At 33.0% G+C, this 23,829-nt stretch overlaps 1 protein-coding gene across 1 annotated transcript; it reads right to left on the reverse strand.

Annotated features, from left to right (window-relative positions):
* Positions 1-466: 466 nt before the first annotated feature.
* On the reverse strand, positions 467-22,306 carry LOC111507207 (uncharacterized). The gene is given in 4 exon segments (XM_074173872.1): positions 467-1,906; positions 1,909-2,285; positions 3,374-3,492; positions 22,202-22,306. Coding segments are annotated over 4 exon segments (1,110 nt in total). The 5' UTR covers positions 22,217-22,306; the 3' UTR covers positions 467-1,307.
* Between the last annotated feature and the right edge of the window lie 1,523 nt (positions 22,307-23,829).

A 23,829-nucleotide genomic window follows, 5' to 3' on the forward strand; every position in this document is an offset into this window, starting at 1 on the left:
GCGTTAATAATAAACATTATCAACGCTCGAGGAAGCTAGTGTATAGCGAAAGGGGTTTACAAAAATCGTGTCACGTGTTTCTCACGCTTCCTCGAGCGTTAATAATATACTTTATTTTTTTGAAACCCTTTATAGTGAAAAATCATAAAATAAACTGTATTGATGAGTTTTTTGCATAATTGTTTCCTGTAAGATAATACAATAGCAATAGTAACTTTCACATAACTAATTCAAAAATCTGTCTCAAGATCGAATATTTCTGGAAGTATACGTGTAGAAGATTCTCATCTGAATGTTATTCTCCTCTTGTTGAATATTAGAGCATAAATAGGTTGATACGTCTAATTTTTCTGCAGATGATGTATATAAATTAACGTGTGTGATGTATCATTGAGAAAACTTCAATCAAAAGTAGCAAATGAGATCTTTTTAAAGGCAACGGAGAGAGGGAACAAAAACAAATGTATTTTATATAAAAATAATATATTTGTATATTCACAATAACATTCAACAAAAATAAAATAAAGTATTCGAATAAAGAAGTGAAGTGATTATCAACTGATGGGAACAAAAACTAAGAAAGATATTCTGCTAAAATATTCAGTGGAGATTTAAATTTCTCAACACAAAAACAAATCTCCATCTGATGATAGAAAATACAGGCCAAAAACTGGAAAATATGTGATACCGAAAAAAGAACAAAATTCTGTTCAAAATTGAATATTTTTCCAATCAATATCATCCTGAGTTGTGGCTTCAACTCAAAATAGTAATAATTTCTACAATTGAGTGCATGATAAAATTATTCTTAACCTATTCTTTGGAATGGTTATATGCTTTTGTAGTAACACAATCCAGATGAAAGTTTACAAAACATGTATCCATTTTCTATTCATATTGATTTTTTATGTTAATGATACTTAAAATGAACTTCAAGTAGTTTCGATGAAAAATGTTCAGAAGTAACAGTCAAAATCGCTTTGACTGTTACTTCTCTTCTGTTAATCCACATTCGAAAAGAATACTTGACAAAATCGAAAAGAATGATTCAAAGTATAATAAGTACAATTTCAAAAAGCGACTGAACATCTTTCTTCTGAGGCGTAATTGAAAACAATCATGATACATTAATGAGAACGTCAGTCCATGTCTTTCAATAACTTGAATCGTATTTTTACCAAATGACTCACTTTACATACATTCATCACAGCATTTCTGCACATATTATTATTTCTGCACATACTATTTTGAATTAGGTACCTTTCTACAAAAAAGTTACACACATTCTAACCACAAAATTCTTCTCATCAAACAAATGGTTTCGGAGACGTTACTGGCGGTATATAAGCTCTGCTTTCATCAGTTTCAGGGAGAGGCGAACTCACCGGCCTTGGTAAAAAGTATCCCACAGGAATATGAGCCTTTGGAGTCGAACTGGAAATAAACTCTTGGTTCGGAGGCTTTGGCGTACTTCCGTCATTTTGTTGAAGATCAGAGCTTGGTGAACTGGATGGATAATATTCGCTGACACCAATTGGAGTTGAATGGAGAATGGGATATGGTTCAGGTGTACTAGGAAAAGTATCAATTACCTGATTATCAACTATTGTACGAGGCGATATCGGAGCAGGGGACAACGGACGTTTCGCTATGGTACCTGGAGTTGAATGGAAAATCAAATTTGGTTGGGGTGGCTTTGGAGTGGTTGGAAAAACATTTCTCACATAATCTTCATTAATTGTTTGGGGAGTCATAGCTTTCGGGGAATCAGAGCTCGAATATTCTCCTACAGCATTTGGGATAAACCTGTAGAAACTATCTCGGTTCAACGTTTTAGGAGTTCTTTCCTCTCCGTAATGTAGATGTGGTGCAATGGGTGTGGGCAATCTTGAAAACTCAGTTACCGTTTTGGAGAAGTTCCTGAAATGTCCAAATTGGGCACAACTGTCTTCTTTGAAGACCCAATAATTTTCCTTGGACCATCATGGTGAGGATGCTTATAACGGTCGCGGTGATCATGATGATCATTATGATCATGATGATCATCATTGTTATCATTAACATTGTGATGATGATGATGAATCCACGGAACAAATGGCGGTACCTTTATGTGGTCTCCTTCTGGATGAAACCCTTGGTCGTCTGCAGTATACCGTACTTCGTATCTCACCCCATCAGGTCCTAGATACGAGAAGAAACCAAGTACTTTCACAAATTCATGTTCTGTTTCAGCATTTGCTATTTCACCAACTTCTTGTCTGGAAATTCCATCACTGGTTTCGAAACTGAAATAAATGAACAATATTATAATTAATTTTATAAGCGTATAATTCATAGACTGCTTAGAATATGACTTGATTTTGAACTGTATTCAGCAAACTCGAAAATGGATTACGGCATTAGTTATTTGTTCCAAAAGATGACACTATTGATGATATTCGCCAGGACGCATAATGAATTCCCACATTATGCGGCCTAACGAATATTTCATAATTATGTTTGGCACTCCTACGGTTTTGAAGATATACCAGGAAATAATGAATCTCCTGGTATATCCTCATACCATCACGCTCATTCCTTGGAGTTTTCGATCTTGAATATTGCATAGAAGGAGATGAACTCTGTCGAACCCTTTAGAACTCCAATAATGATCACAGAATAGGTTTTTGAATTGTTGGAGTCCTTGGTGGACCGATGTTCTTCTTTATTCCACAGCAGAAAAAATAATAATTTGACAATTGCATACGGCTTTTCAGGATACATAATTCGAAGAGAAGAACGTTATAATCTCATGATACGGGTTTTCACTGGTTCATGTTGGGGCTCTTAATAAAATCACAAATTGAGGAAATGTAATATCGATGACGATATTTTCCAATAGTACATTTTCCAATAGTACAACTCCTTTTTGGGAAAGAAAGAAATAAGATTGTATTTTTCTCTGTCAAAAAAAATTACGGAGAATACTGTCATTGAAGAGAATATCACTGCTTCATTCAAACATATTTGCAATGGTATGCCATTTGAAAACAAGTTCTGATTCCGGTCATAATTATGCTCTGGAGTGATTATACCTTTTTTGAGGTGAATGATTTATTTTATTTTTTTAGCATGGCAGTTGTTGGACCAAGCATTCATATACCGTTTTCTGTCAGATATATGATAATTCGGACGGTAATGACTCCCTTGTCAAAATGCTGCTGTGGGTTTTCCCAGAAGATTTTGCTGCAACTTAAAAAAAATGTGCCATCCGAACATCTCGTTATTTATAGTTTCACTGTTTCACATTCTTATGCTATTTTTGTTTTCAATTCATGATATACTATATCTAGAAAACAGACAAGCTTCAATGATCAATATTAGATATATTTACCTGAAGTGATATGGTCCTTCTCCTATGTTGTCGAAATCATATTTGAGTATACGTGCACTCTTTGGATCATCCAAAGCTACACCGTAACCGAAGATTATAAAACAGGAACCAACTGTAACCTGAATAAAAAATTAAGAATCATTAGTACAGTGTTATTTGCTTCAACCAATATTTGAACATCAATTCCTTGTGTTTTCTTTTTCTCAATAATATTTTCCAAATCCTAGTGTACAATGGATTTATAATCCTTGCCGTTTCAATATACACATATACACTTGGTCATATAAAATTCATAAGAATTCTGATAATAATTCTGTATCTATTAACAATATCCAATCTTTTCATCGGTATGTTATAATAGTATAATAATCCGCTTGTATTCATGAATCATGTCTGAATGGAAGGTCAGTTGAAAATTCTATTTCTACCATATAATGAGCATAAATGATAAATTATTTTTTTGTAATCAAATTTATTTCATATTTCTCAATTTCTTCAGAAAAACAACTAACAAATAGAACAATCAATTGACTGTGGAAATGGTAATTTATGTTGATTATATGATTATATTCATTTGGAAAACTATCTCGAAAACTTTATTGCACAAAGACTCCATTGTCGACATGAACGAATCCCTATAAAGATTCATTCAAAATGTAATCAGAATAGAAAACAAACGGTCTTTACACGGTCTTGGGGTAATATAGATTTTTTCAATATGCTTTATCGAATGAAAATAATGGAGTTTTTCCAACACTTTTGGTTACACCGAAAGTTAGTACCAGCTTCCTCAACTAAAGCGTAACACTCTGTATATTTTCATATTTTTAAATTCCTGGTATAATTCTGAAGTGAGTTTATGTAATACATCATACATCAAAAATGAACCGTTCTCGATATATTCACTTGTTTACTCAAAAAAAAAAAAACGAAGTATTCGACTCTCGAGTTATTCCCTCATAAAATCCACATGTTTCATAAAATACGCAAATTAGATACTATTCACCAAAATACTACATTCTATTACATTGTAGGAGTAACATTTCCAAAATGTTATACAAGGTGTTAGGAATTGATGACTCAGTTTTATCAAACGGAACACCCTGTATTTCTGGTCAGTTTTGAAATTCGGAGATGATTTCAAATTATCTCAATGAAACATATTCTATATCCAAAATCAACTATTCACCAGATATTTGAGTTTTTCTTGAAAAAATGAAACTTGTGCATTAATAGAGTATATTGTCTTTAGACACAAAATATAAAAATTATTAGGAAATTTGTTTAAAGACTTTTTCATTTAATTTCATCTATTTGTTGACTCTATCAAATTGTCATTTACAGCTCGGCTGATTCCAACGGCGTCTAGGGTATTGGATGGAATTTTCGTATTGCTCGTTTATGAGTACTCCAGTCGTTTGATATGATAGAAATTCTATGGAAACAAATGAAATTTGATGTTGATTTATTGATAGTGTTGTTTCTATAAGTGTATTGTATGAATTCATGAATAAAATGTCCCATTTAGGTTATAAGAATGAATATTTTTTGAATTTGATTTTGATCGAGAATACTCTACGCGAACTTTACCAATAAAATGCCTCTATGAATTGAGGAAAGCAGGCAAATAAAGTACGTACCATGTTGAAAAACCAGACCGAACTAACAAGGCAGATAGCAAACGGATGAAGAAGTAGCAAACGAGTTCAATTACTATTTTATAAATGTAGGTGAAACCATGTTGAACAGAATAGATAAACCAACATCTCTATTCCTCCACCCGGTAACAGAAAATAAAATCATAAAGATAATATCTGAATTGACTTCTTTAGGTCCTGACAAAATTACAATATCATTCATTAAGAAATAACACATATATCTCATAAAACCATTATGCTTCATTCTGAACTCAATTTTTCTGTCTGGAAAGATCCCGACTACCTTTAAAGCATCCATCACAATCCAATTTATAAATCTGGAGACAAACAAACAACTATAGACCCATAATCGTCATGAACAGAGTAGTAAACTTTCTTGGCAATAAACTTATATCCAACTCCCATTATCGATTCAGGGAAAACTTATCAACATAAACTATTTTTGAACTAACAAATAAGGTAGCCAATTGCTTTCAGGGTCAGAAAAAATGTGTAACTGTAGTTTCAGACCTGAAAAAGGCGATTGACACTGTCGAACATACTCTTTCAGAGATGAGGCGTTGAATTGAATTTATTCAAATAATAATCATCAAACAGAATACAGAGAGTAATAATAAATAATTCTTATGGTCATCCACTGCCTATTGCCAGAGATGTACCACAGAGAACTGTCATGGAGCCTATACTATTTTTACTGTATGAAAATAATATTTTCAACATTAAAAATTTCGAAGGAAATTTAACGTCTTACGCTAATGAAACGGCTGTAACATTCGTAGGTAAAACATGGAATTTAGATGGCAGGAATTGGCATGAAACAAATTCACTCTTGGCTAAGTACTAACCTACTGAGCCTCAATCTAGACAAAACAAAATTCATAACTTTCTCGTCCACAAAAATGTTCAGCCAAAACAAACGATACTTCCTATTCACAAATCAACTTGCTCAGAAAATTCTAATAACTCCTCCCTGAAATAAGAAAAATAGAATTAACTAAGTACTTTTTTTATAAATATCAAATATATTGGTACAGGAGTATGAAGAAACTTCTCCTCAGTTATCTCAGAGGTGCGAGTTTGATCCATCCTTTTCATAAAAGAGAATGTATGCTCCTGCACTCACAAGCGATTTTGGTGAAATTGGTGACAAGTGTGAATCGTTGTCTTTGTACCACGTGCCAGAGTATACAAGCCTATACAGTATGCTGTATAATGCCCTCTGTAAGTAGTCACACTGTGATCCTGAAGTGTATATAGATTATAACAACAAAAATCCACATTTTCTGCTGCAAAATTGTCCATATCCAATCCTGCTAGAGGAAATTCGATGACATTCAATTTGTCTCTAAATCTTTCCGTTGAAGAGAATTTTTGTAAATGAATTACTAAAATATGGGAAAACTTGTGGATTGATATGGACTTTGTGCATTATCTCCTTTCCTTGCATTGCCAGAAACTCAATTGGTCGGTTCTTCGTGGTATGAAGAAAGACAAGATCAAAGGTTACTGATGAGTGTCCACAGTGTGTGCATTTCATCATGGATGTCAATTGACCGAAGAAATTATCTACAATCTTAGAGTTATGCATCCTCAAATATGTGAGCCATGACTCTTGTACATTTCCACTGTCGCTCAATTTTTCGTCAATCTCCGTTAAGATTGGTTTAGGTTTTTCATTGATTATATTAACGTCTTCATGTGAACTTTCTGAAAGATAACAAAGGAACTCCTGGGCGACTTGATTGGCATTACCCATAAATCAAGCAGCATAACTTTGAATCTGATTTTTTAAGGAGACTGTGAATCTTCTGACCACAACTCCTTGATAATTTCTGCAAACGCTTCCATTAAAGCACCCTCCATACTAGAAATACTAGTATTGATATCTTTCATGAATTCATTCTTTTTCAAATATTCCAATAACCAATATACCAATATTTTTCAACCCATTTAGCCCAAGGGTTTTGATTGAGGAATTTATTACTGGACAATTCTTTGAAAACCATTTTGAAATTTTGCTGCGAAAAAAGTATTTTTTCCATTTGCTTTTGTTTTATTTCCATAAAGTGATTTGTTATTACCTCTCTTTTTTTTATGAAGTTGGATTTCATGAAACATGTAGATTTCATCAATTTTTTTAGAATCAGAAAGAGTACCAAAAAACGAAGCTGCATTTCCTCTTTGGATGGCTATACTAATTTTTTCAATGAGAAGAGATGTGTTTTTTGATTCATGGGTTTCATTGGTTACCTTTTTTCTAATTTCATTGATGAAAGATAAGGCTTCAGAGCCAAAAACACCAAAAGTTTCAGCAGCAATTGGGCGAAAGATATAATCATTTCCCAAATTCAGATATTTCCGTATTTTGGAACTTTCTCCTAAAGAGGCAGCAGCACCGGCTTCCGCAGAAGTAGCAGGAAAATGGCAAGTTGCTAATGTATCACAACAGATTTACCGTTTTTTCCATGGAACAACTGTCATACCTACAGGCCGTTTTCCGTCGTCTTGACGTGTACCTTTGGGTTCTGAAGTCACAGGAATTTTTGCTGAAGTTAAATCCCTCTTGATTAGATCATGCACAATGGCGAGATAAATGACCATCGCTAAAACGGCATCTTAACCCATGATTGATCAATCACTACGCTGAGACGATCATGTAAAATATGCAGTGAAAAGACTTCGAACGCTTCTTTATGAACTTTATCTACTCCAAATTATTCTTAGAAGGGACGTTATGTTGCTGGTTTATAACGCCTTGGTTGAGCTAATTGTACGCCATTGTATCATTGTTTGATATAATTTAGATATAATTCAAAACACTTCAATTGAAATGATGTTCAGAAAAACTCGAAGATATTCAACTGAGTCCTTATATGAAGAAACTGGCCTATTAAACAGAAGAAAAATATACGCCTATGAATGCTTACTATGAACAATGAGTGAACCGATTAATATAATCTATTACACGCAGAATACACGAATGATGTCAAACCAAGTTATAAATATATCATTTGCAGATTGACTCACAACCAAAAATTCGTCACTCAATTCAGTTCTAAACTATACAGTCAGCTATCTACACATATAAAAAATATCAATAGCCAGAAAAACACTTAGGAATGAAATGAAACTGTTTATTAAGAACCATTATAACCAACTGGAAAATATCTTTGAGAACGACTGAATCAGGAATCTCCATCAGTGTATACTCTACCTTGATCCTCAACATCAATATTTATATCTACATATTCATATCCATTACTACATATATTTCTACTCAAACTGTTTTCTAAAACTAAGTTACGTTTTTAGTTAGATAGCATTAGTGCATCAGTACTTATATCATTTATGTTCAGATAAAATTGAGCAGCCTGAGGTACGCAATACAAGCTTAGTTTAGATGACTTCAGACTGCTAGGAATAGAATATTCTACATCTACATCGTTCACTTGATATGTATTTATATTCCCTTTGTAATACTGATATAAACCTGAATAAAAATATATCTATCTAATCTATCTATATATGGTGAATGTACTCGAATTATCGACCGGACATGCAGGTTATTTGCCAAAAAGTATACGGAAAAACCCAAACCAAATCATTGATCATTTTTTGCGAAAATAACCAAACGGAAGCCTCAGATAGACAATGATCTGGAAAAAGATGTTCTTGGATATTTTGCTGCTCATCCGGATGCGTATTTGTAAGATCATGACAAAAACCTATCAGTTGAACCAGAACCGCTAAACGCATTTTGAAAAAGCATAAATGGAAACCGGTCAAATATCATCTGAAAGACACGAAGTTGCCTCGTCGAACTTAGTTTTGTGAATGGTTGCTGATAAAAAGTCATCCTCTTTAAGAAACTATATAAAGTTATGATGCTGAGTTTACGAAAAGTGAATCATTCAGTCGTAATAATATTTATTTTTGGGCTGATGAAAATCTACACCTCACCCATGACTGACATTTCCAAGAGAGTAGGAGTATTGAAGTTTGTTGTGTTATAAAGCACAATAGAATTATGTGTTTGTACATCCATGATGTAAATTTGAATGGTGAAGGATACTGTAACATACTACAAAATGTGAGAGTTGCAGTGAATAAATCAATTGAAGATTCTGAAAATATTTGGTAGGTACCAACAGGATGGAGCACCGCCTCATAATTACGGACCATAGGCGTAGGTATCACTCGATGAATTATTTTATGATAGGTGGATTGTCAATAACTGGCCGTACCTTTGGTCAGCTCGTTAAGCCGATGTGTATCCTATGAATTCAGTGTATGTGTTAGAAATATTGTATATGCAGATTATGCAACAAGTGGGTAGAATATAGTTAGAAAAGTTTTAGAAGTATTCAATGCCCTAGATGCCGATGAAATCAGTGCTGCTGTAAATAACAATTTGATGAATAGAGTTAATAAATGCCTGAAAGTTAACAGAAATATCTTCGAACATATTTTGAAATGATTTTAATATTTTCCGTAGAAAGAAAATGCAATATTTTTTAATTTTTGCTTCGTTATGTATAAAAATAAGTATAAACATTTCTTGAATCGTTATCCATTCACCTGAACGAAAACCATAACGGCAAATCAATAAACTTTCTGTAACTGTTCGTAGCCCGTAGTTTTATGGTGAACAGGCACATTTTTTATTGTTTCACGAAAAACTGAAATATCTCGTGAACGGTTGATTTTTGATATAGGAAATGAGTCATCTCGAGATTCCAAAAACTATTTAAAAAAATAGGGTGTTACTTTCGAAAAAACTGGCCATTTTCAATTTTCAGAGTTAGTCACCTTGTATAACATTTTGGAAATGTTACTTTTTCAGGGCGATAGAATGAAATATTCTGATGAGTCTTCAATAGTATGTTTATATATTCTATCAAACTTTTGAATCATGTGGTAAAATCACTCGGAAAACTAATACCAATTTTTTTGAGTAAACGAATGAATATATCTAAATTGATTCATTTTTGGTACAGGGTAACTCACATTAGAGTTATGCCAAGTATTCAAAAATGTGAAAATATACAGGATGTTCCATTTGAATCAGGGAAGTTGGCAACAACTTCCGGTATAGCCGGAAGTGTTGAAAAAAACGCTATTATTTTCAGGATAAGAATAGAATAGAATAGAATAGAATAGGATAGGATAGGATAGGATAGGATAGGATAGGATAGGATAGGATAGGATAGGATAGGATAGGATAGGATAGGATAGGATAGGATAGGATAGGATAGGATAGGATAGGATAGGATAGGATAGGATAGGATAGGATAGGATAGGATAGGATAGGATAGGATAGGATAGGATAGGATAGGATAGATAGGATAGGATAGGATAGGATAGGATAGGATAGGATAGGATAGGATAGCATAGAATAGAATAGAATAGAATAGAATAGAATAGAATAGAATAGAATAGAATAGAATAGAATAGAATAGAATAGAATAGAATAGAATAGAATAGAATAGAATAGAATAGAATAGAATAGAATAGAATAGAATAGAATAGAATAGAATAGAATAGAATAGAATAGAATAGAATAGAATAGAATAGAATAGAATAGAATAGAATAGAATAGAATAGAATAGAATAGAATAGAATAGAATAGAATAGAATAGAATAGAATAGAATAGAATAGAATAGAATAGAATAGAATAGAATAGAATAGAATAGAATAGAATAGAATAGAATAGAATAGAATAGAATAGAATAGAATAGAATAGAATAGAATAGAATAGAATAGAATAGAATAGAATAGAATAGAATAGATAGAATAGAATAGAATAGAATAGAATAGAATAGAATAGAATAGAATAGAATAGAATAGAATAGAATAGAATAGAATAGAATAGAATAGAATAGAATAGAATAGAATAGAATAGAATAGAATAGAATAGAATAGAATAGAATAGAATAGAATAGAATAGAATAGAATAGAATAGAATAGAATAGAATAGAATAGAATAGAATAGAATAGAATAGAATAGAATAGAATAGAATAGAATAGAATAGAATAGAATAGAATAGAATAGAATAGAATAGAATAGAATAGAATAGAATAGAATAGAATAGAATAGAATAGAATAGAATAGAATAGAATAGAATAGAATAGAATAGAATAGAATAGAATAGAATAGAATAGAATAGAATAGAATAGAATAGAATAGAATAGAATAGAATAGAATAGAATAGAATAGAATAGAATAGAATAGAATAGAATAGAATAGAATAGAATAGAATAGAATAGAATAGAATAGAATAGAATAGAATAGAATAGAATAGAATAGAATAGAATAGAATAGAATAGAATAGAATAGAATAGAATAGAATAGAATATTTATTTAACTATGTTATATACAAAACTAAATTTATAGCAAGTCAGTTAGATTGAAAATACATAAAGATACATTAAAAATATATTAAAGTACCTATAAGGACATAGTAGCGACAAATAAAAATTCCTACGTTGAGTATATTTCTGATCATTCTGATTTAAAAAATGAAAATATTTATCGGAGCACTTCTGAGAAAACATAGTCGAGCGAATGGGATCTGAAAGGAGTGTTCAAAGAGGCACTTCAAGATGTTGCAAATATTCTTTAAACTCAACCACTGAATAGAAGCAGTGCTGCAAAAGAAATATTTTTTTTTTTTGAAAGGAAATTATATTGAGTGACTTGATATCAGATGGTAATATATTATACACATGATAGTCTGGTGAATTTCTTTGGGAGACTGTAAGCCTGTACCTGGGAGTTCTGATATAGTCTGATCGTATCATAGGAATGTACTTGAGATTGTGTTACCAAATTTCTTGTTTGTCTATGTATTTCTATAAGAGTCTCATATATGTTTAAGTAAGGTAGCGATAAAATTTTGAGGCGAACACATAAAGGACGACAATGTTCTCTGCTATTACAATTTAAAATTATTCTCAGGGTCTTTTTTGTATTCGACAAATTTGCAGTGACTTTGAGGAGTTACCACACATTATGATACCGTAACTCATATGAGCATGAAAAAGTGAAAATTAGGTACTTTTCAGTGTATCATGATTAACATATCTCTTCAATTGCCGAAGTAAAAATAGCGTACTAGAAAGTTTATGTCTAAGTTGTTCAATATGACAATTCCAGCCAAGTCTGTTATCAATAGTATTCAACCAGAGCCGAAAAACTGACCGCCTTGGGGAGCCTCTTTTTCCAAAACATTTTATTATTGAAAAATTATATAGTTTCCACGAACGGACGCAGTAATTCATGAGAAATGTTCATGTGTAAATATCATTATTGTTTTTTCTGAATTGATCAAAATATGACGATGTTATCCATGAAAAGTTGGGACGATTACGCTACTCTGCGAGCTTTCATCTGAGACGCTGCCTAACCACTTTGAGTTCACAAATTATCGTTCACAACATAGTTCTTCTTTTCTAGGTCTACAAAAAAGTCCGCGAGACATTGGCAATGGTAATTGAAAAATTATTTAGGCAGATACGATATTCATCATCTTCCAATGAATTCGTCAATTATCTCATGTATTTCTTGTGTAATAATTGGCCTTCACATCATATAATTCAATTTTATATTCTAGAATATTCCGTGATACTTTGGAATATTATGGAATGCTTTCGAATACTCTTAAATATTTTGGACTTTTCTATAACTTTATAGAGGGCGAAACTTTCAGACCTAAAATCTTCAAAGGTATACGATAAGAGTAAAAACCGAAACTTTTTTCATGAACAAGCTGATGTGACACTGACCAAAAAAAAAGAGTAGGCCTATATGTTCTTCTACCCGTGCGAAGCCAGGTCGGGATGCTAGTCTTCGATATATTTGAATTGAGTCGGATCGTACGGTACAAATAGTGGATCGTTTTTCATTTGGGAAAGTTGAATGAAAATTCAAATGAATGTTTATTTTTTATCGCTTTTGCTAATGAACCATGTATGTTCGTAATGGTAGTGGAATTATAAAATTTTGAGTAAGTGTTTTTTCCACTGATAAGAGAGATCTATAACAGCAGTGCATTCCCCATTAGCTGGTTGTGCAATGCATTCCAACCTTCAACCTTCAAAGAGTTTTCTATTTGGCAGATATGTAGTGCCACACAATGAGGTTCGTGTTAATCTTCATCATTATTAGAAATTGACTTGAGAGTTTATGATCGAACAACCCCAGTAAAACTTCAACAGTGACTGAAAACTTCGTCCAAGTTCCTGTTCATCTCTTCCGTAACCTTTTTATTTTTTTCACCATTTTGTTCAAGTTCAAGTTTTCATGTTCACCATGACTCGTTCGCACAGCTTAGTCAATTCATTTTTGGTTTTTATTACGCGACTGAATGTCGATATTCAACCTTTCGTCTTCTATTTGTCTAGACTGGTTCGAGTTTAGTAGTCGGACTAACCGTCTTTCATTTTTCCTTTTTTTGAGTTGAGTTATTATTGCTCTAGGTATCTAAGCAATACTAAGATACCTAGAGCAATTATTATGGATAGCAATACTTTGTGGTTTCATTTCCTTTTCCATTCTTGCTTTGCCTTTCTGCTCTTTTGAATTTCTTGTTCTCACAAGAAACCAGAAATATGTGCCATTCATGCCATGTCATTGTCATTATTTGTTTTTGTATTCACCATACACCTAGATCTGCCCCATTGTTTTTCTTACAGTATTATTTCATATTCCAAGGTGTCTATTGTACGAATGTTATAAACTATCGCTGGATAGTAGAACACTCATGTGAACTTAGTTTACCTAATAATTCTGAATGACAACTGAACCCAATATATCAATTGAACTTCTGAATTATCTATCTCACGTAATTTGTTCACTGTCTCTTTTCAATTAACACGCTTTCTTTAGCTTCACCTGTATGATGTATGTTTGTTTGTAACTTTCAAGCACGGGATCTGTATTTGACATAATTATCGACATTATTGCTTGATCTATTCGCGGGCAGATGGCACTGTACGTAACATTCTTGATATACCGATATTATTGATTGATCTATTCGCGGGCAGATGGCGCTGTACGTTACCTTCTTGATATATCGACTTTAGTGCTTGATCTATTCGCGGGCAGATGGCACTGTACGTAACCTATCTGATATGATTTGAACTCACTTTACATGTATTCCTTCATTTGAAAAAAGAATTTTTTTTATTAACACGCGCGCCTGCTGCCTTCCTTGGGCTTCGTAGCTGATTTACAGGCTCCCTCTCCGGAATCGGAAAATATCAACGGTCATTTTTTCTAAACAATATACGGCTGAAATGAAGTTGAAAAATACTAAAAAACACGCTTTTATAGCATACGAAACAAAAAATTAAAAATAAATATAATTTAAAAACAAATAAGCCTAAAACAATAACGAACGAAAAATACTAGTACCTATTATTGTGAAAAAAGCGTCGGCGCTTTGTGCCATATTTTTTGTATATCAAGCGCCCGTCGCTTTTTTCACAATAATACTAGTATTTGTCGTTCGTTATCGTTTGAAGCTTACTTAAAAAATATTTTTAACTTTTTAGCTCGATGTTCTTTAAAAGCGTGTTTTTTAGTTTTCGAAACTATATTTATTACCTCGTGGCTTATCTCTGGAAAGATTCGCCTATATATTCCATCTCAACGGGTTTGTATAATTGTAGAGTTATTCACGTTTATCGAAGGATCATCAAACGTTGCCATGCTGACGACTGACGATGGTGTTTGCAACTGGAGAAAATAGTGTCCTCCGATATTCCGAAGTTATCTTCGAATCGGAAGAGTAAATCGTAGTCTGAACATCGAAAATTGACCTAGTTTGTTACCGCACTTTGATTTCAGTTAGTGCCAGATTATGAGAACTATTTATGTGCAGATATTTGAAAAATCTGTTTAAAATCTGTTTTTCCGTTAATCAGCTGTCGCTCCCGTACGAACGACAACTCTCAGAAGTTATCGAGCTAAGGACTAACGAGGTCTTACCTTTAAACGTGTGATTCCTAACGCGGATGCACTAGTTGAGATTTGAGTCAAATTTCCAATGTTGCATAAAACGATTTCACAATTGCAGTTACTATACTCTATACCGTATGTATTGATGATAACAGGACTCATTATGACTATCGGGGACAATGATTTCGACTAATTCTCTATTCGAGGAATCAATATTATCTCTAAATATTCTCAAATTACTACATTCTTCAATCCGGTCCAGATTTCTACAAGCAAAATATCGAATACATACTATATTTTCTGCTGGATCTTCTCACAACTTCGTCTGATATTTTCGATTGTTTGGAACAACTACAACCTTTTCGGCGCATATTAACCAACTATGTTAGTTAATCAATTCAACAAACATTTCGATCACATACTAAACGTGTATATGTAAAGAAAGATAATATATCGTCAGTAATTTCTAAACAATCTGGGGCCTTGGACCTTAATTAACTAAATCAATTCCAAGAAATTCAAGACATCCTAGTCGAAATTACTGATGTTAGAGATAACTATTAATGTAGGTTTGTAATTACCTATTTTTATACAAAATAATAATGATAATCTTTCTATAAAATATTTGTTTATTTTGTAGATTGTTGATATTTTTAAATATAAGCAAGTATCAGTCGCCAAACTGCTATCGAAATTGTTGACACACCTATTATGGAAATGAGATTTCAAATACAGGGTGAATCAACAAGATTCACTTTTTGTGGTATTCCCGCGTGGATAACCCAATATACAAGATCAATTCATTTCATATTCTTTATGCTTTCTGATAATGTATTCGAACCAACGCATTGCGCCATTGTCAAGTTATTCCAAAATTATATATTTTGCGGACTATTTTTGAAAAATCGACACAATTTACAGCAACTGGGTGAGATGTTTCCAAGAGAAGTTAGTGAGGATCACCATGACTATTACTGATGTTCTGAATTTTGTGAGCGATATATCGGTGATTCGAGAAAATCGTTTGAATTTCATACATTTTGAAATGGTAATAATTCAACAATTCAATAGAGACTCAAAATTTTTGACTTGGACGAAAAACCAAAATTTTCCTGAATATTTCATCGTAAAACTGATTTCGAATTATAATCAAATAAATTTGTTGAGTACCAGAAAAAAATGATCTTTAATCACCTCGTACTTAATGTTCATTCATTGAAACTGGATCTAGTGACATATTATAGAGTGAGCACAGCTAACAGTACCTAAATATCAATGATTTCACGGTTTAAGTTTTGAAATGTATTTTCGTAAATCTCATGAAGAAGTAGTTCCTTTACTCGCTAAGTCAACTCTGTACTCGCCATCGAACGCCATTATAATTCATTGAAACCAAATCCATTGCTTTTCATTAGGTAGTAGTAGTTTTCACCAGTATCTAGATTATGAAGTGATAATGACAATAATCACTCATTCTCACAATAAAATAACATTTCAAAACAATGTATTTCCGAGTGAAATAATCTATCTAGATCACTTTTGTCTAGTTAATCTGGTGATTTTCCTCAACTGTCCAATGTGGATAATATGGTTGTTACAGATTTCGGTTTCAGTTTATTTCGGTTCAATAAGAAGATACATTTTTAATAGTCGGGTCATTTGACCCGTTCGAAGAAAAATAGTTCTCAAACCAAGCGCTTGTGGCCCTCTTCACAGAACACTTTCAATAATATTTGGTACAGTACGACATGTGAATTATTTCATTAAAGATGTGAAAACGAAAAAAAGGCAAAATCAGCTACTGATTGAAAGAGAAAAAAAACAATAGGCAACATGAAGAGCATAGAAAGTTGGTGGAATACATTTTTTGAATAGTAGGTTGTTTTTTTATCAACATGGATACGTAATGCAGTCAGACAATATAATATAGTAGGATCTGTTTAAATCTGTTCAAAATCTGGTTTTCCGTTAACCAGCTGTCGCACCCATACGAACGACAACCCTCAGAAGTCGAAACGTCTGCGAGCTAAGGATTAACGAGGATTACCTTTCATGTGTGATTCCTTAGTGACTTACAGTAACTTTCGTTAGAGTCATAATGAGTGTATCGTTTGTAGTGATACATTTTTCAATATTTATTTCATAGATATTGAAGTTTGAGATATCCCTTGTTTCTTTTGGCAGTATATAATAAAATTTCAATGCAAAATAATATATTGTTCTTTCTGTATGGCATTTCTTGAATCGAGGTAGTGATTAATTTTGAACTTATCTAGTATTGCCGGGCAATAGTTTGATTTATTAGAAAATATCCAAACGAGACAATGGTATGCATATAGGCGTAATTTGGTTTTATTATACAACTGTTTTGTATCAAACCGTCTGCATTTCAAAAAAATAATTTTATTCAAAGAATTTTGGATAATTTGAATATTATGCAGTATATTCTCGAATTCTCCCCCCACATACCGTGATTCTGTATCTGATTCAACCAGTGAATTATATATTATCAATAAGTTTTGTTCTGTTGAAGTACATCTTAGATTATACATTTTATTTGCTAATTGCCTGAGTCTTTTGATCATATGCGAAACGTGATTATTCCATCTATGTACTGGTCCGAAACTAATCCAAGATATTAGATTTTCGTAACCTTTTCAATACTTGAACAACTACATAATGTTTTTGGTCAAGTAGGTTTATGAATGTGAATCAATTACATATTGGTTTGTTGGTTACTTTGTAGATATTGAGGTTGAATAGATTGTCATTTAGCGATATTCGTATTTTTTTTAAACTTTCTTCGGCTTCGATGTATACTTGTTGACATGTCTCTGCTTTATAAATAATGGCCGTATCGTCAGCATGTGAGATGAGATAGCATATGAAGTTTCTAATTTCGGCTATGCTGTTGACATATACACTAGAAATATTACGGTTCCAAAACTGTGCCCTGTTGTACTCCAATAGAGTTTTCACGAGGAAAACTGATGCTGTTGCCAATTTTACAGGGTGTTTGCTCTGTGACAATAATTTTTGAAGATTTCAATTACCGGGCCTCAAACTTCGTAAGTAAACATTTTATTTAGCAATTACACCGTATCAAAGGCCTTGGCTCAATCTAGAAAAACAGCTAGGCTTTTATTAAAATTATCCAGGGTCTCTGTTGTTTGAGAAATTGAATTTAACATAGCGGATTCTGTGTTGTTATCATTATTGAAACCTGTTATGACTTTGTTTTCATTTTTCATTGAATAAATCTATGAGTTGTATTTTCAGGGCATGTTCTAGCACCTTCGCGAAATTTCCTATCGCAAAGATCGGTCGGTAGTTGACCATTTCTGATTTGTCTCCGGATTTATAAATGGAAGTAACCCTGGAATACTTCCATTGTGTTGGTATTTTTTCTGTTTTGAAAGCAAAGCTGACCATGGTTCGATCAGATAAAGATGACATGTTTTTATCAGTTTTGTGTTGATGCCGTCGGGTCCAGAAGCACAATAATTTTTTAATTTTCAAATTATTTCTATAATCTCTTTTTGATTAACACGGGTGAGATAGTGCGAGTTTGCAGAAAATGTATTACTCGAGGAGTCTGGTGGTGTGTTATGCAATTTATCAATTTTTTCTGTCATTTTCAATCCTATGTCAGTAAACTATTCATTGAAAGCATGTGCTTTATCTTTACCAATTATCATTTTCTCACCACTGAATTTGATGTTACCTATTTTATATTTCTTTATTGATTTGTTTGTTATTTCGTTTATTATTTCCCATTTTTTTACAGTCTCTGCTATTCCCATTCAATTTATTTCTGTAATATTAATTTTTTGTTAGTCTCAATAATTCATCTAGTTCATTTCTGTGTCGTTTATACTCAATTTTCAATTCTGGGTTGAGTTTCCTATTTAGTTTCAACTTTGTCTTGTCTCTACATTTTATTGATTCGATTAGGCCTTGAGTTATCGAAGGTTTTATATATCAGTATATTTTTCATAAGTATTACAAATATTGATATGTTCTTCCAGTTTTGTAAAGGAGTTATAGGCCTGCTCTGCGTACTTTATAACTTGCAATTTGAGTTTTTTAATAGCCTTACTTCCAATCCAAACCAACACTGAAAAAATTGAAGAAAATGGTTTCTTGAGAACAGTGTGGATCGATAGTAATTGAAAAAACTATTTCAGAAACCACTCATACCTATCAAACTTCTTGCCGTATCTACTTCATTTTTTGTTGAAGAGTTATCCTCGATTTGTTCGATAATTTAGAGCACATTTAGTGATCAACGGTCTTGAATGTTCATGCATCGGCATGTTATGCCGATACATGTGAATAGTGAATCAGCATGTTATGCCGATTCACTATTTAGTTTTCACAAAATGAAAACCTTTTTCATTAATATTTCCTAAGCCCCCTCGGTAATATTGTACACGTTTTATATCTTTTCTCCCAACATTTGGATGACATTTTTCTGCTCTTATCATTCGAGATACGCTGATTTCGGATAATCCTAATTTTTTGCTCTCACAGGTGGATTTCAAGTAAATGGACAAATTTTCTTCATTCGTAACTGGGTACATACGTACCAACTTGTCGAAATCGACATTTCTAGTTCTAGGGCATAAAATGTTCTTCTATCATGTTCTTTCCTGTATGCAGAAAGTAACTTTCCCTAAAGCATGGATAATTTCAATCCAACTCACGATAATAAATGTAATCTGCACTCTAAAGACTCTCTAACAAATAGCATTATTGACAAATTTGAACATTCATTTTGGAAATCATCCATGCATAACTGAATTTTATAGAAAAAAGCTGGACAGATATTTCTCAAGTTGTTTCCACAATTTTTTCAAACAACCGGTGGAACTACTGAAGAATGCTACAGTACTAGTGGTTGATTTCAATATTGAAAAAAAAGTTGAGTGAGTTATGTGACTGTGATGCATTCTTTCTGGATTCAGCGAATATTAAAAATAAATATAGTTGGAAAATATTGATTTTTCGTACACAATCTGAGGAAACGATGAAGTCCTTCATTCATATTGAAAAATACAGAGTATTCCTATTTAATAGGTAAATTTGGAACCTCTGACCTGAAATGAATCTTTTATAAACACTTCTTTTCTAACTTGAACAAAAATGATGTCTCTCGACGTGCCTTTTGCTAACCGCGCGCGAGAGAATAGCATTTTTGTTCTAGTGAGGGAAAGGTGCTTTCAGTAGGTACAAAGTTTCCCGTTAGAAGAAAATATTCAACACTGTTTGAAAATTAATTCAATTTTAACGGTTATATCAAGCACCCTGACTATCGTTATCACAACTCAAAATACTGGAATATTACTGGAGTTTAGACCCAACACCAAACCGTCCTTTTTAACTCCTCGATGCGTGTTTTGATCAACAAATGATCATTTGCAAGAGGAAAATTAAACTAAATTACATACAATATTGTCCTTATTTATACCAGAGATACCTTCGCTAGGTACCTCTGTCTTAATTGTCTTAAATAATTTTTTATGTTGCCTTATCTAACAGTTAGGTAAATCTGATGAAGAAATATAATTTCAACAAGCTGCATAATATACTATTAGGTATTGGTCCACCATCGTTATTATGCTTACTTATTTCTTCACTTTCATAGGCATCTAGATGCCTCTTGTTGTTGCCTTGTCTAACTAATCTTAATGAACTAAAGTCTATGGAATGGTTTTCTTGCAAAATATGATGGGTTACTGCTGATTTTATTAAAATAAGATATAAGGAACACTTAGCACACCTAAAATATGGAAGATCAGAAAAATCAGCCGTCGCTCATCATGTTTTGCAACAAAACCATTCCATAGATTTTAGTTAATTGAATTAGTGCCTATGAGGGTGTAGAAATAAGTGAACATAATAATATTATGAATAACTGTGGTGGACCAATACCTAATAGTTACACTATTAGTTATTGCCTGACTATTAGAAAAGGCAATATTAATAATTTGAGACTAGAAGATAAGGCAACATGTAAAATTAATTAAAGACGCAGGTTTCCAGCAGAGGTATCTAGATATAAATAATGTATGTAATTCAGTTAAATCTTCCTCTTGAAGATGCTCACTTGGTGATTGCAACACGTGTTGAGGTATTGAAAATAACGTTTTGGTGTTACTAAACTCTAGTAATATTCATCATTACGCCAAAGGTTCCGAATAGTGCATCAGAAGTTCAAAATACTCGGTATAATCACAGAGATCCTCATTAACTAGTCCTAAACAATTTACACCTAGCAGGGGGTATTTTTTTCTACTCTTCATGATAAAATACGCGGTTTTCCAAAATTTTCAAGTAGAAATTTTTGAATTCGACATAATTTTTTGAAATAACTTGGCAATGCCACAAAAAATTGAAAAGTAAAAACTTCTCTGAGAGTCTTCAAAATATGGAATCCAATGCTGTACTTATAAGCTGGATGTTTCAATTAAAAATAATAAATTGGCCCAGTGGGTGGAACAATAATTCAAGAAGTTAGTATTGATTGATATCTATGGTAAAAAGTTAACTGATCGAAATATTCGCCAACATGTCAGCATTGGATCGAGAGAATCTCACTCTGTATATTTGAAAAAATGCCGAAGAATTTGTCTCATACTGTGATTTGAAATGCACTGAAAATTATACGTCTTGGAGGGTTATTTGAATTTGTTTGCTCTTATTATCCAATTTTCAAGTATTCACACTACGAACTCGTATGATATTAACAGGATAAAGATATGTTTTTATGTTTTGGACGACCAATTTATATATTCTGATAGAAAGTTGTATAGATACCTGGAAATGTACAAACATCAAAGTATATTTACTGCAATTGACTATTATTTATATTGTATTTACCAGAAATTTTATTATCGAATGTTTCTAAAGCTACAGCGCCCAATTAGCTCCAGAATAAATATCAAAGGTATGAAATCTGAATAATGATCGAATGAAGAAAAAAATTATAAGATAATTTGGGTTACATCAATTTGAAATATGTAAATCTTGTTTCGATACACAAATCACAAAGAAAAACATACAATATATCACTCATTGTTTAGTTTACAAGTGTTCATATTCCTAATTTCCAATAAAATCTTATTAATTGAAATTCAATAAGTAACATTACTTTCACTATCAGAAACGTTATTGGTGACGGAGATTGAGACGAGGAGAAAACTTACATAAATCGAATGCATCTCCCATGAAAAGTGATGACACCTACACAAGAACTGATAACAGGAAATAAAAAACTGTTTTTATATTTATAGTAAAAGTTACCCCACTTCCTCATAATGCGTAAATCGTATATCGCCTGAACCGAAACAAATCTCTCCAATTATCATAATCTCCTTTTGACCAAATTTTTTCTACTTTTGATTGCCACAAAATAATTTTATTCAATGTGTCACCAAATTATGCAAATCAGTTTTGGAAATTACGGATGCACTACATCCCGGCCAATCAAACATTCCAACAAGATATGGCGGATTCAAAAATTACAAAGTATCTAATCATCTAAATGAACAATTCGTTCAGGCCAGTCTCAACACCCTACACAGTAGGTTAATGGACTGACACCTATCAAAAAACAACTACTCCCTGGCTAATACCACGAAGGGCGTTGGATTATATCCGACAGGTGTCAGTGCAGGATTCTTCACTGAAGTTATTCCTGCATATGCTGTTGGCGATACAACTGCCGCAATAGATTTTTCAATTATTGGAACACACTTGCAGACCGGTTTCGGGCTGTTTGGCCACTCGTCAGTGCAAGGTAGTGTATATCATCAACATAAAGTCGATGATTTCCGATAATTGAAAATCGAATTCCGTCAGAGTATCATTCCTCGAACTAAGCTGAAGACTACAACAAACAACAGGTTTGTCGTCGCTCCATCTGCCTGTGAACGAGGTAACCAACTGCATATCCAAATTTGCCCAATTCCTCGTAAAAGGAAAGAAATCTTTCACGTATAGTCAGTGGGCATACTTGAAGACTGGCTATAAATCAAATCATCTAAATGAACAATTCGTTCAGGCCAGTCTCAACACCCTACACAGTAGGTTAATGGACTGACACCTATCAGAAAACAACTACTCCCCTGGCTAATACCACGAAGGGCGTTGGATTATATCCGACAGGTGTCAGTGCAGGATTCTTCACTGAAGTTATTCCTGCATATGCTGTTGGCGATACAACTGCCGCAATAGATTTTTCAATTATTGGAACACACTTGCAGACCGGTTTCGGGCTGTTTGGCCACTCGTCAGTGCAAGGTAGTGTATATCATCAACATAAAGTACCTTGCACTGACGAGTGGCCAAACAGCCCGAAACCGGTCTGCAAGTGTGTTCCAATAATTGAAAAATCTATTGCGGCAGTTGTATCGCCAACAGCATATGCAGGAATAACTTCAGTGAAGAATCCTGCACTGACACCTGTCGGATATAATCCAACGCCCTTCGTGGTATTAGCCAGGGGAGAGTTGTTTTTCTGATAGGTGTCAGTCCATTAACCTACTGTGTAGGGTGTTGAGACTGGCCTGAACGAATTGTTCATTTAGATGATTTGATTTATAGCCAGTCTTCAAGTATGCCCACTGACTATACGTGAAAGATTTCTTTCCTTTTACGAGGAATTGGGCAAATTTGGATATGCAGTTGGTTACCTCGTTCACAGGCAGATGGAGCGACGACAAACCTGTTGTTTGTTGTAGTCTTCAGCTTAGTTCGAGGAATGATACTCTGACGGAATTCGATTTTCAATTATCGGAAATCATCGACTTTATGTTGATGATATACACTACCT

The sequence above is a fragment of the Leptinotarsa decemlineata genome, unplaced genomic scaffold (assembly GCF_025532065.1).
Source record: "Leptinotarsa decemlineata unplaced genomic scaffold, Ldec_3_MD MMD2_tig00000505_RagTag_RagTag, whole genome shotgun sequence".
NCBI lineage: Eukaryota > Metazoa > Arthropoda > Insecta > Coleoptera > Chrysomelidae > Leptinotarsa > Leptinotarsa decemlineata.